We start from the raw sequence: 20389 nt of genomic DNA, 5'->3' as shown, positions 1-20389 counted from the left end.
CCACCTTTTTACCCCAGGTCGCCTCTCAGCAGAAAAAGACACCGTCTTTTCAGGCTCAGTCCTTTCGTCACCATAAGGGCAAGCGGGCAAAAGGCCACTCATATCTGCCCCGGGGCAGAGGAAGGGGAAAAAGACTGCAGCAGGCAGCCTCTTCCCAGGAACAGAAGCCCTCCCCCGCTTCTGCCAAGTCCTCAGCATGACGCTGGGGCCTTACAAGCGGACTCAGGCACGGTGGGGGCCCGTCTCAAGAATTTCAGCGCGCAGTGGGCTCACTCGCAAGTGGACCCCTGGATCCTGCAGGTAGTATCTCAGGGGTACAAATTGGAATTCGAGACGTCTCCCCCTCGCCGGTTCCTGAAGTCTGCCTTACCAACGTCTCCCTCCGACAGGGAGGCGGTATTGGAAGCCATTCACAAGCTGTATTCCCAGCAGGTGATACTCAAGGTACCCCTCCTACAACAGGGAAAGGGGTATTATTCCACGCTGTTTGTGGTACCGAAGCCGGACGGCTCGGTGAGACCTATTTTAAATCTGAAATCCTTGAACACTTACATACAAAGGTTCAAATTCAAGATGGAGTCACTCAGAGCAGTGATAGCGAACCTGGAAGAAGGGGACTATATGGTGTCTCTGGACATCAAAGATGCTTACCTCCATGTCCCAATTTGCCCTTCTCACCAAGGGTACCTCAGGTTTGTGGTACAGAACTGTCACTATCAGTTTCAGACGCTGCCGTTTGGATTGTCCACGGCACCCCGGGTCTTTACCAAGGTAATGGCCGAAATGATGATTCTTCTTCGAAGAAAAGGCGTCTTAATTATCCCTTACTTGGACGATCTCCTGATAAGGGCAAGGTCCAGAGAACAGTTAGAGGTCGGAGTAGCACTATCTCAAGTAGTACTACAACAGCACGGGTGGATTCTAAATATTCCAAAATCGCAGCTGATTCCGACGACACGTCTGCTGTTCCTAGGGATGATTCTGGACACAGTCCAGAAAAAGGTGTTTCTCCCGGAGGAGAAAGCCAGGGAGTTATCCGACCTAGTCAGGAACCTCCTAAAACCAGGCCAAGTGTCAGTGCATCAATGCACAAGGGTCCTGGGAAAAATGGTGGATTCTTACGAAGCGATTCCATTCGGCAGATTCCACGCAAGAACTTTTCAGTGGGATCTGCTGGACAAATGGTCCGGATCGCATCTTCAAATGCATCAGCGGATAACCCTGTCTCCAAGGACAAGGGTGTCTCTCCTGTGGTGGTTGCAGAGTGCTCATCTTCTAGAGGGCCGCAGATTCGGCATTCAGGACTGGGTCCTGGTGACCACGGATGCCAGCCTGAGAGGCTGGGGAGCAGTCACACAGGGAAGAAATTTCCAGGGCTTGTGGTCAAGCATGGAAACGTCACTTCACATAAATATCCTGGAACTAAGGGCCATTTACAATGCCCTAAGTCAGGCAAGGCCTCTGCTTCAGGGTCAGCCGGTGTTGATCCAGTCGGACAACATCACGGCAGTCGCCCACGTAAACAGACAGGGCGGCACAAGAAGCAGGAGGGCAATGACGGAAGTTGCAAGGATTCTTCGCTGGGCGGAAAATCATGTGATAGCACTGTCAGCAGTGTTCATTCCGGGAGTGGACAACTGGGAAGCAGACTTCCTCAGCAGACACGACCTCCACCCGGGGGAGTGGGGACTTCACCCAGAAGTCTTCCACATGATTGTGAACCGTTGGGAAAAACCAAAGGTGGACATGATGGCGTCCCGCCTCAACAAAAAACTGGACAGATATTGCGCCAGGTCAAGGGACCCTCAGGCAATAGCTGTGGACGCTCTGGTAACACCGTGGGTGTACCAGTCAGTGTATGTGTTCCCCCCTCTGCCTCTCATACCCAAGGTACTGAGAATCATAAGAAGGAGAGGAGTAAGGACTATACTCGTAGCTCCGGATTGGCCAAGAAGGACTTGGTACCCGGAACTTCAAGAGATGCTCACGGAGGACCCGTGGCCTCTACCTCTAAGAAAGGACCTGCTCCAGCAGGGACCCTGTCTGTTCCAAGACTTACCGCGGCTGCGTTTGACGGCATGGCGGTTGAACGCCGGATCCTGAAGGAAAAAGGCATTCCGGATGAAGTCATCCCTACCCTGATCAAAGCCAGGAAGGATGTAACTGTGCAACATTATCACCGTATTTGGCGTAAATATGTTGCGTGGTGTGAGGCCAGGAAGGCCCCTACAGAGGAATTTCAACTGGGTCGTTTCCTGCATTTCCTGCAAACAGGACTTTCTATGGGCCTAAAATTAGGGTCCATTAAGGTTCAAATTTCGGCCCTGTCGATATTCTTCCAGAAAGAACTAGCTTCAGTTCCTGAAGTTCAGACGTTTGTCAAGGGGGTACTGCATATACAGCCTCCTTTTGTGCCTCCAGTGGCACCTTGGGATCTCAATGTAGTTTTGGGGTTCCTAAAATCACATTGGGGCTACTATGGACTTGGAGGATTCCAAGTTACTGGACGTAGTCAGGGCCCTGAAAATATATGTTTCCAGGACGGCTGGAGTCAGAAAATCTGACTCGCTGTTTATCCTGTATGCACCCAACAAGCTGGGTGCTCCTGCTTCTAAGCAGACTATTGCTCGTTGGATTTGTAGTACAATTCAGCTTGCACATTCTGTGGCAGGCTTGCCACAGCCAAAATCTGTAAAAGCCCATTCCACAAGGAAGGTGGGCTCATCTTGGGCGGCTGCCCGAGGGGTCTCGGCTTTACAACTTTGCCGAGCAGCTACTTGGTCAGGGGCAAACACGTTTGCTAAATTCTACAAATTTGATACCCTGGCTGAGGAGGACCTGGAGTTCTCTCATTCGGTGCTGCAGAGTCATCCGCACTCTCCCGCCCGTTTGGGAGCTTTGGTATAATCCCCATGGTCCTTTCGGAGTCCCCAGCATCCACTTAGGACGTTAGAGAAAATAAGAATTTACTTACCGATAATTCTATTTCTCATAGTCCGTAGTGGATGCTGGGCGCCCATCCCAAGTGCGGATTGTCTGCAATACTTGTACATAGTTATTGTTACAAAAATCGGGTTATTATTGTTGTGAGCCATCTTTCAGAGGCTCCTCTGTTATCATGCTGTTAACTGGGTTCAGATCACAAGTTGTACGGTGTGATTGGTGTGGCTGGTATGAGTCTTACCCGGGATTCAAAATCCTTCCTTATTGTGTACGCTCGTCCGGGCACAGTATCCTAACTGAGGCTTGGAGGAGGGTCATAGGGGGAGGAGCCAGTGCACACCAGGTAGTCCTAAAGCTTTTACTTTTGTGCCCAGTCTCCTGCGGAGCCGCTATTCCCCATGGTCCTTTCGGAGTCCCCAGCATCCACTACGGACTATGAGAAATAGAATTATCGGTAAGTAAATTCTTATTATATGGAGTATTACCTGCATTCCTTTGTTAGTGGTTAAATATTGCACAATGAAAGGGCGTGCGATGGTGAAGGAGGTGCAGCCCCTTGCGACGGCGTGAACAGCACCTGCAGGGCACGATGTACAGAATGTAGCGGGTGTGGGGGGGACTGTGGATGGGGGAGGGTGTCTGTAGATGCTGCGGGTGGAGGTGTGCCGGGGGTGGGGTAGGGGGTCCGGAGCTGCCACGGGTGGGGGAGGTGCTGGTGGTGCGGCGGATGGGGAAGGGGGTCTGGAGGCGCTGAAAGTGGTGGAGGGGCGGGTGCGGGGGTGCCATGGGTGGGGTGGGTGAGGGGGGGACCTCGGATGGAGGAGGGGGTCTGCAGATGCTGCGGGTGGAGTGGGGGGCAGGTGTGGGGGGAGACATATGGAGGGGTGGATGGTGTAGGGGCTCTGGAGGCACAGCGTGTGGGGGAGGGTTGGGGTGCCACATGTGGTGGAGGGGAAGGTGCGGAGGTGCGGTGCATTGGGGAGGTGTCTGGAGGCGCTGCGGGTACTGTACCTGCCAAAAAGGTAGTTGGAGGGTATGTAGTAACAGGGCCAGGACAGGGGTGACGGGGCCAGGACAGGGGTGACGGGGCAAGGACAGGGGTGACGGGGCAAGGACAGAAATGACAGGGCCTGGGTAGGGGCGGCAGGACCAGGATAGGGGTGACAGGGCCAGGATAGGGTTGACAGGGCAAGCACAGGGGTGACAGGGCCAGGATAGGGGTGACAGGGCAAGGCCAGGGGTGACAGGGACATGACAACACAGGGCACGGGAGAGATTGGTATTAGGGACAGAACAGTGGTGATAGACAGATGTGTCTTACCGGAGTCACTGCTGCTGGCTGCTGCTGTTCCACTCAAACCTGTTGGGATCTGCTGCTGCTGGAGACTTGGCATGGCTGACTCTCTCAGGCTGGAGTCCTGCTTACTCTGCCCACCCGCATCCCTCCCCCCCACTCCTCAGTCACACACCGCGGACCTCGCGCGGCTGCCGGGCACTGTGGTAAGGGGAGACTGGGAGTGACTGGTTAGCCCCCAGGAGACGCTGCAGCCGGAGGGAGGAGGGGGTCATAGCATGCATGCGGCATGGACCTCACGGCTGGCGGGCACTGTGGTAAGGGGAGACTGGGAGTGACTGGTTAGCCCCCAGGGGACGCAGCGGCTGGAGGGAGGAGGGGGTCGGAGCCTGCGAGCAGCGCAGACTTCTGCAGCGCTGCCCGCCGTCTAAAGTGTGAGAAGGAGCTGGGCGCACCTCACTGCGGGCGGCAGCGCTGCAGCTAGCTGTGGGGTTGCTGGGGCTGGAGATAACCGAGGCAGTACGGAACCTGCACAGCGACAGGTGCCCCACAAAACTGCAGCTAAGAAGCGTGGAGTGTGCCAGAAAGTGACGCTCCTCCGCGCCAGAGAGCCCCTGCTGAGTATGCTGATGTGGGGGGGTCAGGCACACAGTGAGCCGGTGCCCGTCTGTCTGTGCGGCATACCCCCTCACACCCCCCCATACCTCCCAACTTTCCCGATTTTCGCGGGACAGTCCCATTTTTTGGGGTTTGTCCCGCTGTCCCACCCGCAGGCCGCAGTGTCCCGCGGTGGGGGGGGGCAGTTGGGAAGCTCCTGTACTCGCTGTTCTGCTTAGCAGAGCAGCGGTGAATAGACGCTGTGCGTATGCGCACAGCATCTATTTAGTAGAGACAGAGGGAGAGGGGGCATCAGGGGCTACGGATTAAGGGTGGGGTCCGGCAGCAGAGCCGGATTAAGGGGGGGCCCAAGGGGTACGTACCGCGGGCCCCACAGTTTTAGGGCCCCCCCCGGCTGAGTAGCTCTGTCCCAGCTCTGAAGCTCCCCCGTCCTGCCAGTAACAGCAGCAGCGTTGTGCTACAGTCAGCACACGCTGCTGCGTGTTGGCAGGTCTGTGGTGTTGCAGGGAGGCTGCTTTCTTCTGCCTGTGTGGGTGTGTAGGGGGGGAGCGACCACCCCCTCTGGATTTACCCCTAGCTGAGGGGCCAAAATCCCATAAAAAAAAAAAACACCAATTATTGGAATGTGCATAAAGGGGCGTGGCCACGTGTCCCACGATTAGGCCACGCCCCTTAACCCACAGCAGGCACAGCAATGAGATAGGGCCCCCCTGTCTCAAGTGCCCTGGGCCCCCCGGACTCATAATCCGCCCCTTGGGTCATGCCAGCAGCTCACAGAGTGCTGGGCATGCCCCCTCACTTACGAAAATGGGGGTGTGGCTCGCAATCGCGGGTCCTCCCGTGAAGCCACGCCCCCTTTCCGTTGGCCATGCCCCCTTTTTGCAGCGCGTGTCCCTCCTCCTGCCTGAAGAAAGCTGGGAGGTATGCACCCCTGCCTGTGCCATGCCCATACCATCTGCTTCTGCTCCTAGTCTCCTATAGATTTGCCCAGATCTGTGACTCATTTGACTAACTCCGCCCAGTGTTGTGACTCTGCCCAGCATTAGCAAATGAGGCACAAAGTCACAGATCTGGGCCAATATATAGGAGATAGGTGTTTCACAGGATATGCTTATTGTGTATTTTTCTCTGTGATGTTTATTCATCATATACCTCTTGAATTCTCTGTTTGTGCTGATACACTGAACAGGGGGTTCTTGTCCGGTATTGAGCTGCTGAAATTGTACTGAGTTGCCTGTGATTTGAGCTTTCATATATGTCGGCTACAAGAGGCGACGGAGCTGGGGCTGATCCCACATTGCGTGGTGGTGACGCTGCAGACACGTTAGAGGAAAACATAGCAGCAGAGGGTTCAGTTTCTGGGGGTTCCTTGCCCACCAGTGGGATCGTGGCAACGGGGGTTCAAAATGACCCACCTTGGGCTACTTTCTTTGCATTATTAAGTACGCTGGTAACTAAACTTGCCCCCCCCTATGGACCTTATGTGCCGGTACAACCGCTTATGGTCCCTGCGGTTAATCTGCCATGAGCAGATCACCTGTCCACTCAGTTACAGCAATTGAACCAATCACTGACTAAACAGAAATCTAACGCTCGCCCACTTAAGACCTCTAAGCGGGCCATTACTTGCTCACAATCCACCCACATCTCAGACACCTCGTCTGATGAGAATGGCGTATATACTGACCCCACAGACACTGATCCTGATACTTCTGATGGGTAATCGGTCTCACAGGTGGATGTTCCTGACTTATTGGAGGCTATCAGACTAATTCTTCAAATTACTGATGACCCAGAGCCTGACGCTGCCCGTAAGAAACCGGATAAACGTCAGAAAGTCGTTAAACAAGTTTTACCTCATTCTGACCATTTAGCTGACATATGTCAAGAATCCTGGGAAAATCCAGGAAGGAAATTCACACCTCACAAGAAGATGCTGGCTCGCTATCCCCTTGCTGTGGAGCTAAGTAAAAATTGGGAAACACTCCCGCCAGTGGATTCGCAAGTGGCGCGGCTGGTGGTATTCTCAGCTCTGCCAGTAACTACCGTCACTTCTCTGAAAGAACCAACGGACAAGCGTGTGGAGGGTTGTTTAAAAGCGATTTACACCCTAGCAGGTGCTGTGCATAGGCCCACTATTGCAGCGACATGGGCTGCAGAGGCTATTGAAGCGTGGGCTCAAGAGGTGGAAGCGGAGCTGCCGTCCAACTTTTCTGATAATGCTAGACAATGTCTCTCGCATATTGTCACAGCATCTCATTACATTAAGGAGGCGGCCTCTGATGCCAGTATTCTGGCGTCCAAGGCTTCTACTACTTCCTATTTGGCTTGCTGGATTCTCTGGTTACGGTCCTGGTCTGTGGATCTGGATTCTAAGAAAACCCTGGAGGTGCTCCCTTTTAAGGGAGACATTCTTTTTGGAGAGGACCGCAACAATATAGTGGCTGAATTAGCTTTTGCTAAAACAATGTGTCTACCTAGTACTGCTCCTTCGGTATCGAAGGCTAAGAGTATTTCCTTTCGCTCCTTTCGTCCTTCAGGTAAAGCAAAAGGTCAGGCGTACCCGAAACAGGCTCGCACTTCCAAAACCACTAAGCCCAAGCCTAACTGAGCCTGTGCTGCCCGTCAGCCTGCTTCCAAAACTGACAAGCCTGCTGCATGACGGGGCGGGCCTGCCCCTGGGGGATCCCAGGGTGGGGGGCCAACTTCTAGGGTTTACCCAGGAGTGGTTGAAGACCACTTCTGATGCCTCGGTAAGGGAAGTAGTCACTCGAGGTTACGTCGTATCCTTCAAGAATTGTCCCCCTCATCGATTTTGCCTGACAGATGTCCCTTCGGATCAGGTGAAGGCAAAAACTCTTCATTCGGTGGTACAGTTCCTCCTGGACACAGGAGTGGTAGTACAGGTGCCTCTGGCTCAGAGTGGCAAGGGGTACTATTCACCGCTATTCCTAGTCCCGAAACCGAATGCGTCCTTTTGGCCCATTCTCAACCTTAAGTCCTTGAACAGATATGCAAGAGTCTCCAAGTTTCGTATGGAAACTCTTCGCTCTATTGTTCTGGCCTTGGAACCCGGGGATTATATGGTCTTCCTGGACATACAGGATGCTTACCTGCATATTCCTATTGCAGTGTCGCATCAGCAGTACCTGAGGTTTGCTGTTGGCAACCTCCATTACCAATTTCGGGATTTACCTTTTGGTTTGACCATGGCCCCGCAGGTCTTCACGAAGGTCATGGCGGTAATGACGGCTGTACTCCGCCGTCAAGGGGTCAGGATCCTTCCGTATCTGGACGACTTGTTGATCCTGGCGAATTCCCCAGAAATTTTCCTACGCCATCTGGATCTGACGCTCCAGTTTCTGCAAGCCCACGGGTGGCTCATCAACTGGAAGAAATCTTCTCTGGTCCCTGCTCAGAGCATGGTGCTCCTGGGGGCGTTGTTGGACACTCGCAAACAGCGGTTGTTCTTGTCTCAGGAGAAGGTCCTGAAACTTCAGGACAGGATTCGATGCTTCCTATCTCGTCCGAAAGTGTCTATACATTTGGCGATGCAAGTGCTAGGTCTCATGGTGTCGGCTTTCGACATGGTGGAGTACGCTCAATTCCATTCCCGCCCTCTGCAGAAACTGATTCTTGCCAAGTGGGACGGCCTGCCTCACTGGATCAGGTCTCGCATGATCTCCTTGTCTCCGGAGGTCTGTCTGTCACTGAGCTGGTGGCTGCAGGACCGACGATTGAGCAGGGGCCATCCTTTCTGGATCTCCACCTGCGTCCTTCTGACGACGGATGCCAGTCTGAGAGGTTGGGGTGCGGTGTTGAAGCAACACTCCCTTCAGGGTCGGTGGACCAGGGAGGAGTCTCTCCTCCCGTTAAACATTCTGGAATTGCGGGCAGTGTTCAATGCACTGAACCTGGCCCAGCAGTTAATACAGAACAGACCTGTTCAAGTACAGTCTGACAACGCCACCACGGTGGCGAACATAAATCAAGGCGGCACTCGAAGCCGCATGGCAATGAGGGAAGTATCAAGGATTCTTCAGTGGGCAGAACGTCATCTGCCAGCCATATCGGCGGTGTTCATTCCGGGGGTCCTAAACTGGGAAGCGGACTTTCTCAGTCATCAGGACGTACACGCCAGAGAGTGGAGCCTCCATCCAGAAGTATTTCAACTCATAGTGGACAAGTGGGGCCTCCCAGATGTGGACCTGATGGCATCTCGACACAATCACAAGGTTCTGGTCTTCGGAGCAAGGACAAGGGATCCTCAAGCAGCGTTCGTGGACACGCTGGCAATTCCATGGAACTTTCAGCTGCCATATGTGTTCCCTCCGGTGTCACTCCTGCCCATAGTGATGAGGAAGTTCAAGCAAGAAAGAGGACTCCTGCCTCTGATCGCTCCCGTGTGGCCCAAACGGCATTGGTTCTCAGACCTTCAGGGTCTCTCGATAGAGCATCCCCTTCTACTTCTGCAGCGCCCAGATCTCCTCGTTCAGGGCCCCTGTGTATATCAGGATTTGGCCCGGCTAGCTTTGACAGCGTGGCTCTTGAAGCTTCCGTTCTGAGGACCAAAGGTTTTTCTGAACCATGTTGAGGGCCCGAAAACCGGCTTCTGCTCGGATTTATCATAGGGTCTGGAATTCTTACTTTGCTTGGTGCGCATCTAACAATCATGACGCTCACAAGTTTAGTACGGCCAAACTTTTGGCCTTTCTACAACAGGGCCTGGCCTTCGTCTGGCCTCCTTCAAGGTTCATATTTCTGCCTTGTCGGTTTGGTTCCAAAGAAAAATTGCGACTCTGCCTGATATTCATACATTCACTCAGGGTGTTTTACGGATTCAACCTCCCTATGTCCTGCCTGTGGCTCCTTGGGACTTGTCGGTGGTTGTAGAGGCATTATAAGAGTCTCCGTTTGAGCCTCTTGAATCTGCAGACCTAAAGTGGCTTTCTCTTAAGGTATTGTTTCTACTGGCTATTGCCTCTGCTAGACGGGTGTCGGGTTTGGGTGCCTTGTCCTGAAAGTCACCCTATCTGATTTTTCACCGTGACCGGGCAGTTCTTCGAACACGTCCCGGGTATCTACCTAAGGTGGTGTCTTCTTTCCACCTTAATCAGGAAATCGTGGTTCCGGCCTTTGCCTCTTCCAAGGAGAGGTCATTGGATGTGGGGGGCTCTCCGTATCTATGTGAAGAGAACTGCCTCCATTCGGAAGTCCGATTCTCTCTTTGTACTGTTTGGTTTTCACAAACGTGGCTGGCCTGCTCACAAGCAGACCCTGGCCAGATGGATTAAAATGGTGATTGCACATGCTTATGTACAGACTGGTCGACCAGTTCCTGCTACTATTAAGGCCTATTCTACTCGGTCAGTTGGACCTTATTGGGCGGATCGCCGTGGTGCGACCCTTGAACAATTGTGTAAGGCGGCTACGTGGTCCTCAGTGAACACGTTCATAAGGTTCTATGCCTTCAATACTGCCGCTTCCCGGGATGCTTCCTTTGGACGCCGGGTTCTTGTGCCCATGAGGAACTGCTTTAGGACATCCCTGATGTTATTCCCTGTGGAGCTCAGTGTACCCCGCAGCAGAAAACGAGATTTATGGTAAGAGCTTACCGTTGTTAAATCTCTTTCTGCGAGGTACACTGGGCTCCACAAGGTGCCCACCCTGACGCACTTAGCTTCTTTGGGTTGGTATGGCACTAGCCACTGACACTTTCTGCTGTCGTGAGAATGTGGTGCCTGTGGCTACTAATAGTTGTCGTCTCTTTTACCTGCTCCTGCATTGGACTGGTTAACATACTGAGCTCCTGTGCAGGGAGGCGGGGTTATAGAGGAGGCGGCGCTATGCATTCTGGGAACAGTCAAAGCTTTTAGCCTGTTGGTGCCTCAGATCAAGATCCTACTCTACACCCCGATGTTATTCCCTGTGGAACCCAGTGTACCTCTCAGAAAGAGATTTAACAATGGTAAGTTCTTACCATAAATCTCCTTATTGAGTGCCTAGTTGCTCGCAATATATTGTACATCTGGTGATATATTGTCCAGTAGCGTATGGGTCATCAGGTCGACCACACTTAGGTAGACAGTCATTAGGTTGACCACTATTGGTCGACATGCATTAGGTCGACATGAGTTTTTTTTTTTTTACCTTTTCTCTGACGTCCTAGTGGATGCTGGGAACTCCGTAAGGACCATGGGGAATAGCGGGCTCCGAAGGAGACTGGGCACTCTAAGAAAGAATTAGGACTACCTGGTGTGCACTGGCTCCTCCCTCTATGCCCCTCCTCCAGACCTCAGTTAGAATCTGTGCCCGGCTCGAGCTGGTTGCACACTAGGGGCTCTCCTGAGCTTCTAGTAAAGAAAGTATTTATTAGGTTTTTTATTTTCAGTGAGATCTGCTGGCAACAGACTCACTGCAACGACTTAGGGGAGAGAAGCGAACCTACCTGCTTGCAGCTAGCTTGGGCTTCTAGGCTACTGGACACCATTAGCTCCAGAGGGATCGAACACAGGCCCAGCCTCGGTCGTCCGGTCCCGGAGCCGCGCCGCCGTCCCCCTTGCAGAGCCAGAAGCATGAAGATCTTCACGGAAATCGGCGGCTGAAGACTCTGGTCTTCATTAAGGTAGCGCACAGCACTGCAGCTGTGCTCCATTGCTCCCTGTGCACACCACATACTCCGGTCACTGATGGGTGCATGGCGCTGGGGGGGGGGGGGGGGCGCCCTGGGCAGCAATTAGAGTACCTTAAAGTGGCTAATCACACATAATATAGCCTAAGAAGCTATATATGTGTAAAATACCCCTGCCACATTATTATTATAAAAGCGGGAGAAGTCAGCCGAAAAAGGGGCGGGGCTATCTCCCTCAGCACACTGGCACCATTTCCTCTCACAGCTCCGCTGGAAGGACGCTCCCCAGGCTCTCCCCTGCAGTTTCCAGGCTCAATAGGGTAAAAAAGAGGGGGGGCACTAAATTTAGGCGCAAATACTATATATATAGCGGCTATAGGGTAAATCACTTGTGTAGTGTAACTCCCTGTATTATATAGCGCTGTGGTGTGTGCTGGCATACTCTCTCTCTGTCTCCCCAAAGGACTTTGTGGGGTCCTGTCCTCAGTCAGAGCATTCCCTGTGTGTGTGCGGTGTGTCGGTACGGCTGTGTCGACATGTTTGATGAGGAGGCTTATGTGGAGGCGGAGCAAGTGCCGATAAATGTGATGTCACCCCCTGCGGGGTCGACACCTGAGTGGATGGATATGTGGAAGGAATTACGCGACAGTGTTAACTCCTTACATAAAAGATTTGACGACATAGCAGATGTGGGACAGCCGGCTTCTCAGCCCGTGCCTGCCCAGGCGTCTCAAAAGCCATCAGGGGCTCAAAAACGCCCACTACCTCAGATGGCTGACACAGATGTCGACACAGATACTGACTCCAGTGTCGACGACGATGAGACTAGTGTACATTCCATCAGAGCCACCCGTTACATGATTACGGCAATGAAAAATGTGTTGCACATTTCTGACATTAACCCAGGTACCACAAAAAAGGGTATTATGTTTAGGGAGAAAAAGCAACCAGTGGTTTTTCCCCCATCTGATGAGTTGAATGAAGTGTGTGAAGAAGCGTGGGCTTCCCCCGATAAGAGATTAGTGATTTCTAAAAAGTTGCTAATGGCGTACCCTTTCCCGCCAGAGGACAGGATACGTTGGGAGACATCCCCTAGGGTGGATAAAGCGCTCACACGCTTGTCAAAGAAAGTGGCACTACCGTCTCAGAATACGGCCGCCTTAAAGGAGCCTGGGGATAGAAAGCAGGAGGCTATCCTGAAGTCTGTATATACACACTCAGGTATTATACTGAGACCGGCTATTGCTTCAGCATGGATGTGCAGTGCTGCTGCTGCGTGGTCAGATTCCCTGTCTGATAACATTGATACCCTCGACAGGGACACTATATTGCTAACCATAGAGCATATTAAAGACGCAGTCTTATACATGAGAGATGCACAGAGGTATATTTGCCGGCTGGCATCTAGAATTAATGCAATGTCCATTTCTGCCAGGAGAGGATTGTGGACTCGGCAGTGGACAGGTGATGCAGATTCTAAAAGGCACATGGAGGTTTTGCCTTACAAAGGTGAGGAATTGTTTGGGGACGGTCTCTCGGACCTCGTTTCCACAGCAACAGCTGGGAAGTCGACATTTTTACCCCATGTTCCCTCACAGCCAAAGAAAGCACCGTATTATCAGGTACAGTCCTTTCGGCCCCAGAAAGGCAAGCGGGTTAAAGGCGCGTCCTTTCTGCGCAGAGGTAGAGGGAAAAAGCTGCACCATACAGCCACTTCCCAAGAACAAAAGTTCTCTCCCGCTTCCTCTAAGTCCACCGCATGACGCTGGGGCTCCACAGGCGGAGCCAGGTGCGGTGGGGGCCCGTCTCCGGAACTTCAGCGACCAGTGGGCTCGCTCACGGGTGGATCCCTGGATTCTACAAGTGGTATCTCAGGGGTACAAGCTGGAATTCGAGACGTCTCCCCCTCGCCGTTTCCTCAAATCAGCCTTGCCAACAGCTCCCCAGACAGGGAGGCAGTGCTGGAGGCGATTCACAAGCTGTATTCTCAGCAGGTGATAATCAAGGTACCCCTCCTTCAACAAGGACGGGGTTACTATTCCACAATGTTTGTGGTACCGAAACCGGACGGTTCGGTGAGACCCATTTTAAATTTGAAATCCTTGAACACTTATATAAGAAGGTTCAAGTTCAAAATGGAATCGCTCAGGGCGGTTATTGCAAGCCTGGACGAAGGGGATTACATGGTATCACTGGACATCAAGGATGCTTTCCTGCATGTCCCCATTTACTCTCCTCACCAGGAGTACCTCAGATTTGTGGTACAGGACTGTCATTACCAATTCCAGACGTTGCCGTTTGGTCTGTCCACGGCACCGAGGGTATTTACCAAGGTAATGGCCGAAATGATGATACTCCTTCGGAAAAAGGGAGTTTTAATTATCCCATACTTGGACGATCTCCTTATAAAGGCGAGGTCCAGGGAGCAGATGTTGGTCGGCGTAGCACTATCTCGGGAAGTGCTACAACAGCACGGCTGGATTCTGAATATTCCAAAGTCGCAGCTGGTTCCTACAACGCGCCTACTGTTCCTGGGGATGGTTCTGGACACAGACCAGAAAAAAGTGTTTCTCCCGGAGGAGAAAGCCAAGGAGTTGTCATCTCTAGTCAGAGACCTCCTGAAACCAAAACAGGTGTCGGTGCATCACTGCACGCGAGTCCTGGGAAAGATGGTAGCTTCCTACGAAGCAATTCCATTTGGCAGGTTCCATGCAAGGATCTTTCAGTGGGATCTGTTGGACAAGTGGTCCGGATCGCATCTTCAGATGCATCGGCTGATAACCCTGTCTCCAAGGACCAGGGTGTCTCTGCTGTGGTGGCTGCAGAGTGCTCATCTTCTAGAGGGCCGCAGATTTGGCATACAGGACTGGGTCCTGGTGACCACGGATGCCAGCCTTCGAGGCTGGGGGGCAGTCACACAGGGAAGAAACTTCCAAGGACTATGGTCAAGCCAGGAGACTTCCCTACACATAAATATTCTGGAACTAAGGGCCATTTACAATGCCCTAAGTCAGGCAAGACCCCTGCTTCAACACCAGCCGGTGCTGATCCAGTCCGACAACATCACGGCGGTAGCCCATGTAAACAGACAGGGCGGCACAAGAAGCAGGTTGGCGATGGCAGAAGCCACAAGGATTCTCCGATGGGCGGAAAATCACGTGATAGCACTGTCAGCAGTGTTCATTCCGGGAGTGGACAACTGGGAAGCAGACTTCCTCAGCAGACACGACCTCCACCCGGGAGAGTGGGGACTTCATCCAGAAGTCTTCAAAAAGATTGTAAACCGTTGGGAAAGGCCACAGGTGGACATGATGGCGTCCCGCCTCAACAAAAAACTAAAAAGATATTGCGCCAGGTCAAGGGACCCTCAGGCGATAGCTGTGGACGCTCTAGTGACACCGTGGGTGTACCAGTCGGTTTATGTGTTCCCTCCTCTGCCTCTCATACCCAAGGTACTGAGAATAATAAGAAGGAGAGGAGTAAGAACTATACTCGTGGTTCCGGATTGGCCAAGAAGAGCTTGGTACCCAGAACTTCAAGAAATGATCTCAGAGGACCCATGGCCTCTGCCGCTCAGACAGGACCTGCTGCAGCAGGGGCCCTGTCTGTTCCAAGACTTACCGCGGCTGCATTTGACGGCATGGCGGTTGAACACCGGATCCTAAAAGAAAAGGGCATTCCGGAGGAAGTAATTCCTACACTGATTAAAGCTAGGAAAGATGTGACCGCAAAACATTATCACCGCATATGGCGGAAATATGTTGCTTGGTGTGAGGCCAGGAAGGCCCCAACGGAGGAATTTCAGCTAGGTCGATTTCTGCACTTCCTACAGTCAGGGGTGACTATGGGCCTAAAATTGGGTTCCATTAAGGTCCAGATTTCGGCTCTGTCGATTTTCTTCCAAAAAGAACTGGCTTCACTGCCTGAAGTTCAGACTTTTGTAAAGGGAGTGCTGCATATTCAGCACCCTTTTGTGCCCCCAGTGGCACCTTGGGATCTCAACGTGGTGTTGGATTTCCTAAAGTCGCATTGGTTTGAGCCACTTAAAACCGTGGAGATCAAGTTCCTCACGTGGAAGGTGGTCATGCTGTTGGCCTTGGCGTCGGCCAGGCGTGTATCAGAATTGGCGGCTTAGTCATGTAAAAGCCCTTATCTGATTTTTCATATGGATAGGGCGGAATTGAGGACTCGTTCCCAATTCCTTCCTAAGGTGGTATCAGCTTTTCATGTGAACCAACCTATTGTGGTGCCTGCGGCTACTCGGGACTTGGAGGATTCCAAGTTGCTGGACGTAGTCAGGGCCCTGAAAATATATGTTTCCAGGACGGCTAGAGTTAGAAAAACTGACTCGCTATTTATCCTGTATGCACCCAAAAAGCTGGGTGCTCCTGCTTCAAAGCAGACTATTGCTCGCTGGATCTGTAGCACGATTCAACTTGTAAATTCGGCGGCTGGACTGCCGCAGCCTAAATCTGTAAAAGCCCATTCCACGAGGAAGGTGGGCTCTTCTTGGGCGGCTGCCCGAGGGGTCTCGGCTTACAACTTTGCCGAGCTGCTACTTGGTCGGGTTCAAACACGTTTGCAAAATTCTACAAGTTTGATACCCTGGCTGAGGAGGACCTTGAGTTTGCTCATTCGGTGCTGCAGAGTCATCCGCACTCTCCCGCCCGTTTGGGAGCTTTGGCATAATCCCCATGGTCCTTACGGAGTTCCCAGCATCCACTAGGACGTCAGAGAAAATAAGAATTTACTCACCGGTAATTCTATTTCTCGTAGTCCGTAGTGGATGCTGGGCGCCCATCCCAAGTGCGGATTGTCTGCAATACTTGTATATAGTTATTGCCTGACTAAAGGGTTATTGTTTGGAGCCATCTATTCGAGAGGCTCAGTTGTTGTTCATACTGTTCACTGGGTATAGTATCACGAGTTATACGGTGTGATTGGTGTGGCTGGTATGAGTCTTACCTGGGATTCCAAATCCTTTCCTTATTGTGTCAGCTCTTCCGGGCACAGTTTCCCTAACTGAGGTCTGGAGGAGGGGCATAGAGGGAGGAGCCAGTGCACACCAGGTAGTCCTAATTCTTTCTTAGAGTGCCCAGTCTCCTTCGGAGCCCGCTATTCCCCATGGTCCTTACGGAGTTCCCAGCATCCACTACGGACTACGAGAAATAGAATTACCGGTGAGTAAATTCTTTTTTTTTTTTTTGTGTCATTTTCTTCGTAAAGTGACAGGGAACCCCAATTAGTGCTCCATGTCCCCTTCGGGCAAGGTGCCTCGCTCTGCTACCGCTGCGCTCGGCACAGGTTACCGTTCCCAATTGTATTCCACGTGGATCGTTAAGTATGAAAAAGTTAAAAAAATGAAAAAGAAATGTGAGAAAATACATGTCGATCTTTGTCCATGTCGACCAATAGTGGTCGACCTAATGACCGTATCCCGCCCAGTGTGTACCCAGCTTAAATAAAGTTTGAAATAAAAGTCATATTAGTAATATTTTCAGCAGTCTCACACCATATAGGCTGCTCTGTAGCATTGTGCTGTGAATCAGGAGCAACGGGAAGTATGTTCCTATTTCTTGGTCTGATCGCAGGGTCCTTATTTTTATAGCACCTTATTTTGCAGCTGGAAGAGCTGTAATAATTAAACATAAATTAGTATTTATTAATTTCACTCAAAATTACTTTGACTTCATTATTGTAAATATATATGTTTAACCTGTAATGTAATCAGCTATTACCCCTTTCACACTGCCAATGCCGGATCCCACCCGGGAATTGAAAACGGGTCCTTCCCGGGTGGGATCCGGCATTGGCAGCTGCTGCAGACTTTCCTAACCCGGCAATATGCCGGGCGGGTTGCCATAGCAGCGGGGGGGCGGAGGCAGCGCTGGGAGATGAGCTCATCTCCGCGCCGCCTCTCCCTATCTAGTTAACGGGTCCCGGGTTGCATTGACCCGGGAGCCCGTTTATGCAGCCAGTGACCCGGTATTCAACCCGGTTCTAACACTGCTTTATACCCGGGTTGAATTGCCGGGTCAGGCGACCCGGGATTTCGGCTATGCCCCTTTCACACCGCACGCCGACCCGGCAATATGCCGGGTTATTTGTGCGATGTGAAAGGGGTATAAGTGTCCTGAATGTAGAAATAGCAGATATGTCTATTGTTCTGAGATCCGTTCTCTAGAATGCTGAGTATTTAATGCTTTCCAAATAAGGGATTTTTATCCGTAGTGTGAAGCGGCGTTGCTGGGAAACGACAAAAAAAGTGCATCAAATCCGGATGCTCTAAGCGGGATGTAATGGAGTCTGGGATTGCCGGAGGTGCGGAATGCCGGCCGATCGCGGATGTTTTTTTAAAGGGACAATCACGTACAAAGCAAAACCATGCCTTGTAAGTGATTATCAGGAAGTCAAGATGGCGGCGGTCATGTGACTGATGCTGAAATACCGACACCACTCGGAATCCCGGCGCCAGAACACCAAATGCCAACATTACGAAGGTATGGGGGCCACTGTTAGGGTTAGGACCCGTGCGGGGCTAGGGATAGGCACTAGAGAGGGTGTTGCCACCCCCACTGTCGTAGCCCTAACCGCCACCATAGGTGGGTTAGGGGAGGGGATAGGGGAGGGGTAAAATAATTACCACATCCCCTGTCGGCATTCTGATTGTCGGGATGCTGGTGTCTGTCATGTTACTGCCGGCATCCCGACCACCGGGATCCTGTATCACACCCATTGGACAATACTATTCATATTGTTTTATGAAACTCTGCCCTACACTATCAGCCCTAATGTCTCCCTCAATATGTGAAAGTAGCCATCTTGTTTTGTGAGGAAAATACAAATACAATTTTAATACTTATGACTCAAGGCCAACCGTGTGGCCAGCTGGGCGACTGGTCATCCTCATCCTGTCATGATGAAGGGCCTGTTTTGCTGTGGAGGCCTGGGGCTGAAGCTCCATCTGACCTCGCCCTTTGGCCGTAAAGCGTCATTTCCATCTACCAGCAACTGCCGAGACACAACTCTCGCCCTCCTCCGTCGGCACAGATGGCGCGATGGAAGCTGTAGTGGTTTGTGTAGCGTGTCAGTGGTTGTTATTGTTTGTTGAGGAGAAGGGATTAGCCGGACTCCGGCAGTTATGTGGCACAATACGAGCACACATGTTCCACTCAGTGACATTGTAGGAGCACTTCAGGTGCAGAGAGCACATTATCAGACTCATTACACATTCAGTAAGTGCTGAGTGAGTTCCCCTGGGTTAGGACAAAGGAGAGAATCTGATCCCGGATCCATCGCTGACATACGGCTGTGATAAGTGGGGGTTGCGGTGTCATTAGGGATGCAGCAGGCTCTGCCGGAGCTTCAGCATCCAGTCTTGTAACTAACACACAGTAATCACCATTTAGTCTGTGTAAATGCGCTGGACTTTTTATATTGAGAGGTAGATTCACTAAATATTCTAAAAAGGGAAAGTTTAGGTGTTGCTCACAGCAACCAAATAGATTCTACCTATAATTTTCTATAACGTACCAGCTAAAGAATACTGAGAATATAATTGGTTGCTATGGGCAACAGCTTCACTTTCTTCTTTTACTTTTTTTCTTTTCTTTTCTTTTTCCCACATAAGGGAAGGTGCTTAATAGCAACAACTTTTAAATGAAACTGTACTCTCATATTGAGATAAAATGCATATTGTTACCCTGGTGAGAACTGTTTTGTTTTCTCTGTAGACCTAGGAACACTCTGCCTCACCGTCTCCGCTCATCAGTGTGGCATCAACAGCCTCCACGTGCAGAGGACTACGGCTGGTCATTATATGGTGGCCAGTGGAGGAGATGACAATTCCATCCACATCTGCTGGCTGACGTTGGACCACGTGCCTGAAGACGGTGAGACTGGCAGCGCTCAACTTCTTAAATCGTTCTCTACCCCCTCCGCTCATGCCGCCCATGTCACCGGGCTGCGCATCCTCAGGGAGGACCTTTTGGCGTCGGTGTCTGTGGACCAACGCCTGATCCTGTGGAATCTTGGGGACAGTAGTCTTTCGCACGCGGCCACCAGATTTTGTCACGTGGCGGACGTGTCTGAGCTAGACTGCTGGGAGGAGCACTCTAATGGAGGACACTTGTGTGTGCTCTGTGGACAAGGGCTGGAGATCGTGAGGCTCAAAACACTAGGTGCCGGGAGAAACATGTGAGATTCTATGTACAGATGTAGGCATGCTCATCTTACTGCGGTGCGGCATTTTGCATCATTGAAATACAGTATGTTTTTAAAATAAAAAAATACTATTTATATTTCTCAGAGCTTTATGCAGGTTTTAGCAACCAAACAGTATAATTAATCACGTTGTCAGAACCCCTCTGCTTAAATAAATATTATTTTGGAAGTTTCTTGTTGTATATATCTTTTTCACCAGAGCCTGATTACTACTCTGGGTGGCCGTAGGCAATATGGCTGCTCTTGGCTAGGGTCGAACATCGACCATTGATGGTTTACCAACAATATTAGATGGGTTTACAATTGATGGTTGAGATCCAATGGTTTTCTACCATTGATGGTACAGAGACCCCCAAGGTTTTTTTTTATTTCTACTCTGTTGCTGGGACACGGAGCCTAGCTCCACCCCCACTGTGACCCATGAAGCTCTACCCCCACCTCTGATTGGCCTGCAGCCCAGTGAGTAATAGCGCAGGGATGACCATTAGTGGATGAACCCAAGAATGGTTCTCCTTTCCATTGGGTTTATACTACCAGGGCTATATACTTTTTATTTTGACCATCGATGGTTGACCCATGGCCCTTTAATTCCCAACCGTTTTAAAAAACATAAATAATATTAGGTTAGACTGATTCACTCAGTACCCACTAAAACACATATATATATAATTTACTTTTGA

General features: G+C 51.3%; 1 protein-coding gene across 3 annotated transcripts in view; it reads left to right on the top strand.

Annotated features, from left to right (window-relative positions):
* The window catches only part of WDR6 (WD repeat domain 6), a 40738-nt gene extending 20860 nt beyond the window's left edge, over positions 1–19878 (top strand). For all 3 annotated transcript variants that reach the window (XM_063941132.1, XM_063941133.1, XM_063941131.1), the window contains exon 7: positions 19220–19878. In XM_063941132.1, the coding sequence (XP_063797202.1) occupies positions 19220–19686 (467 nt within the window). In that variant the 3' untranslated portion in view covers positions 19687–19878. The remainder of the gene's footprint in view (positions 1–19219) is intronic.
* The last annotated feature ends 511 nt before the right edge of the window (positions 19879–20389 follow it).

Source organism: Pseudophryne corroboree, chromosome 9, assembly GCF_028390025.1.
Source record: "Pseudophryne corroboree isolate aPseCor3 chromosome 9, aPseCor3.hap2, whole genome shotgun sequence".
Classification (NCBI taxonomy): Eukaryota; Metazoa; Chordata; class Amphibia; order Anura; family Myobatrachidae; genus Pseudophryne; species Pseudophryne corroboree.
Note: the sequence above shows the minus strand (reverse complement) of the source record. Positions and strands in the feature narration are given on the sequence as shown.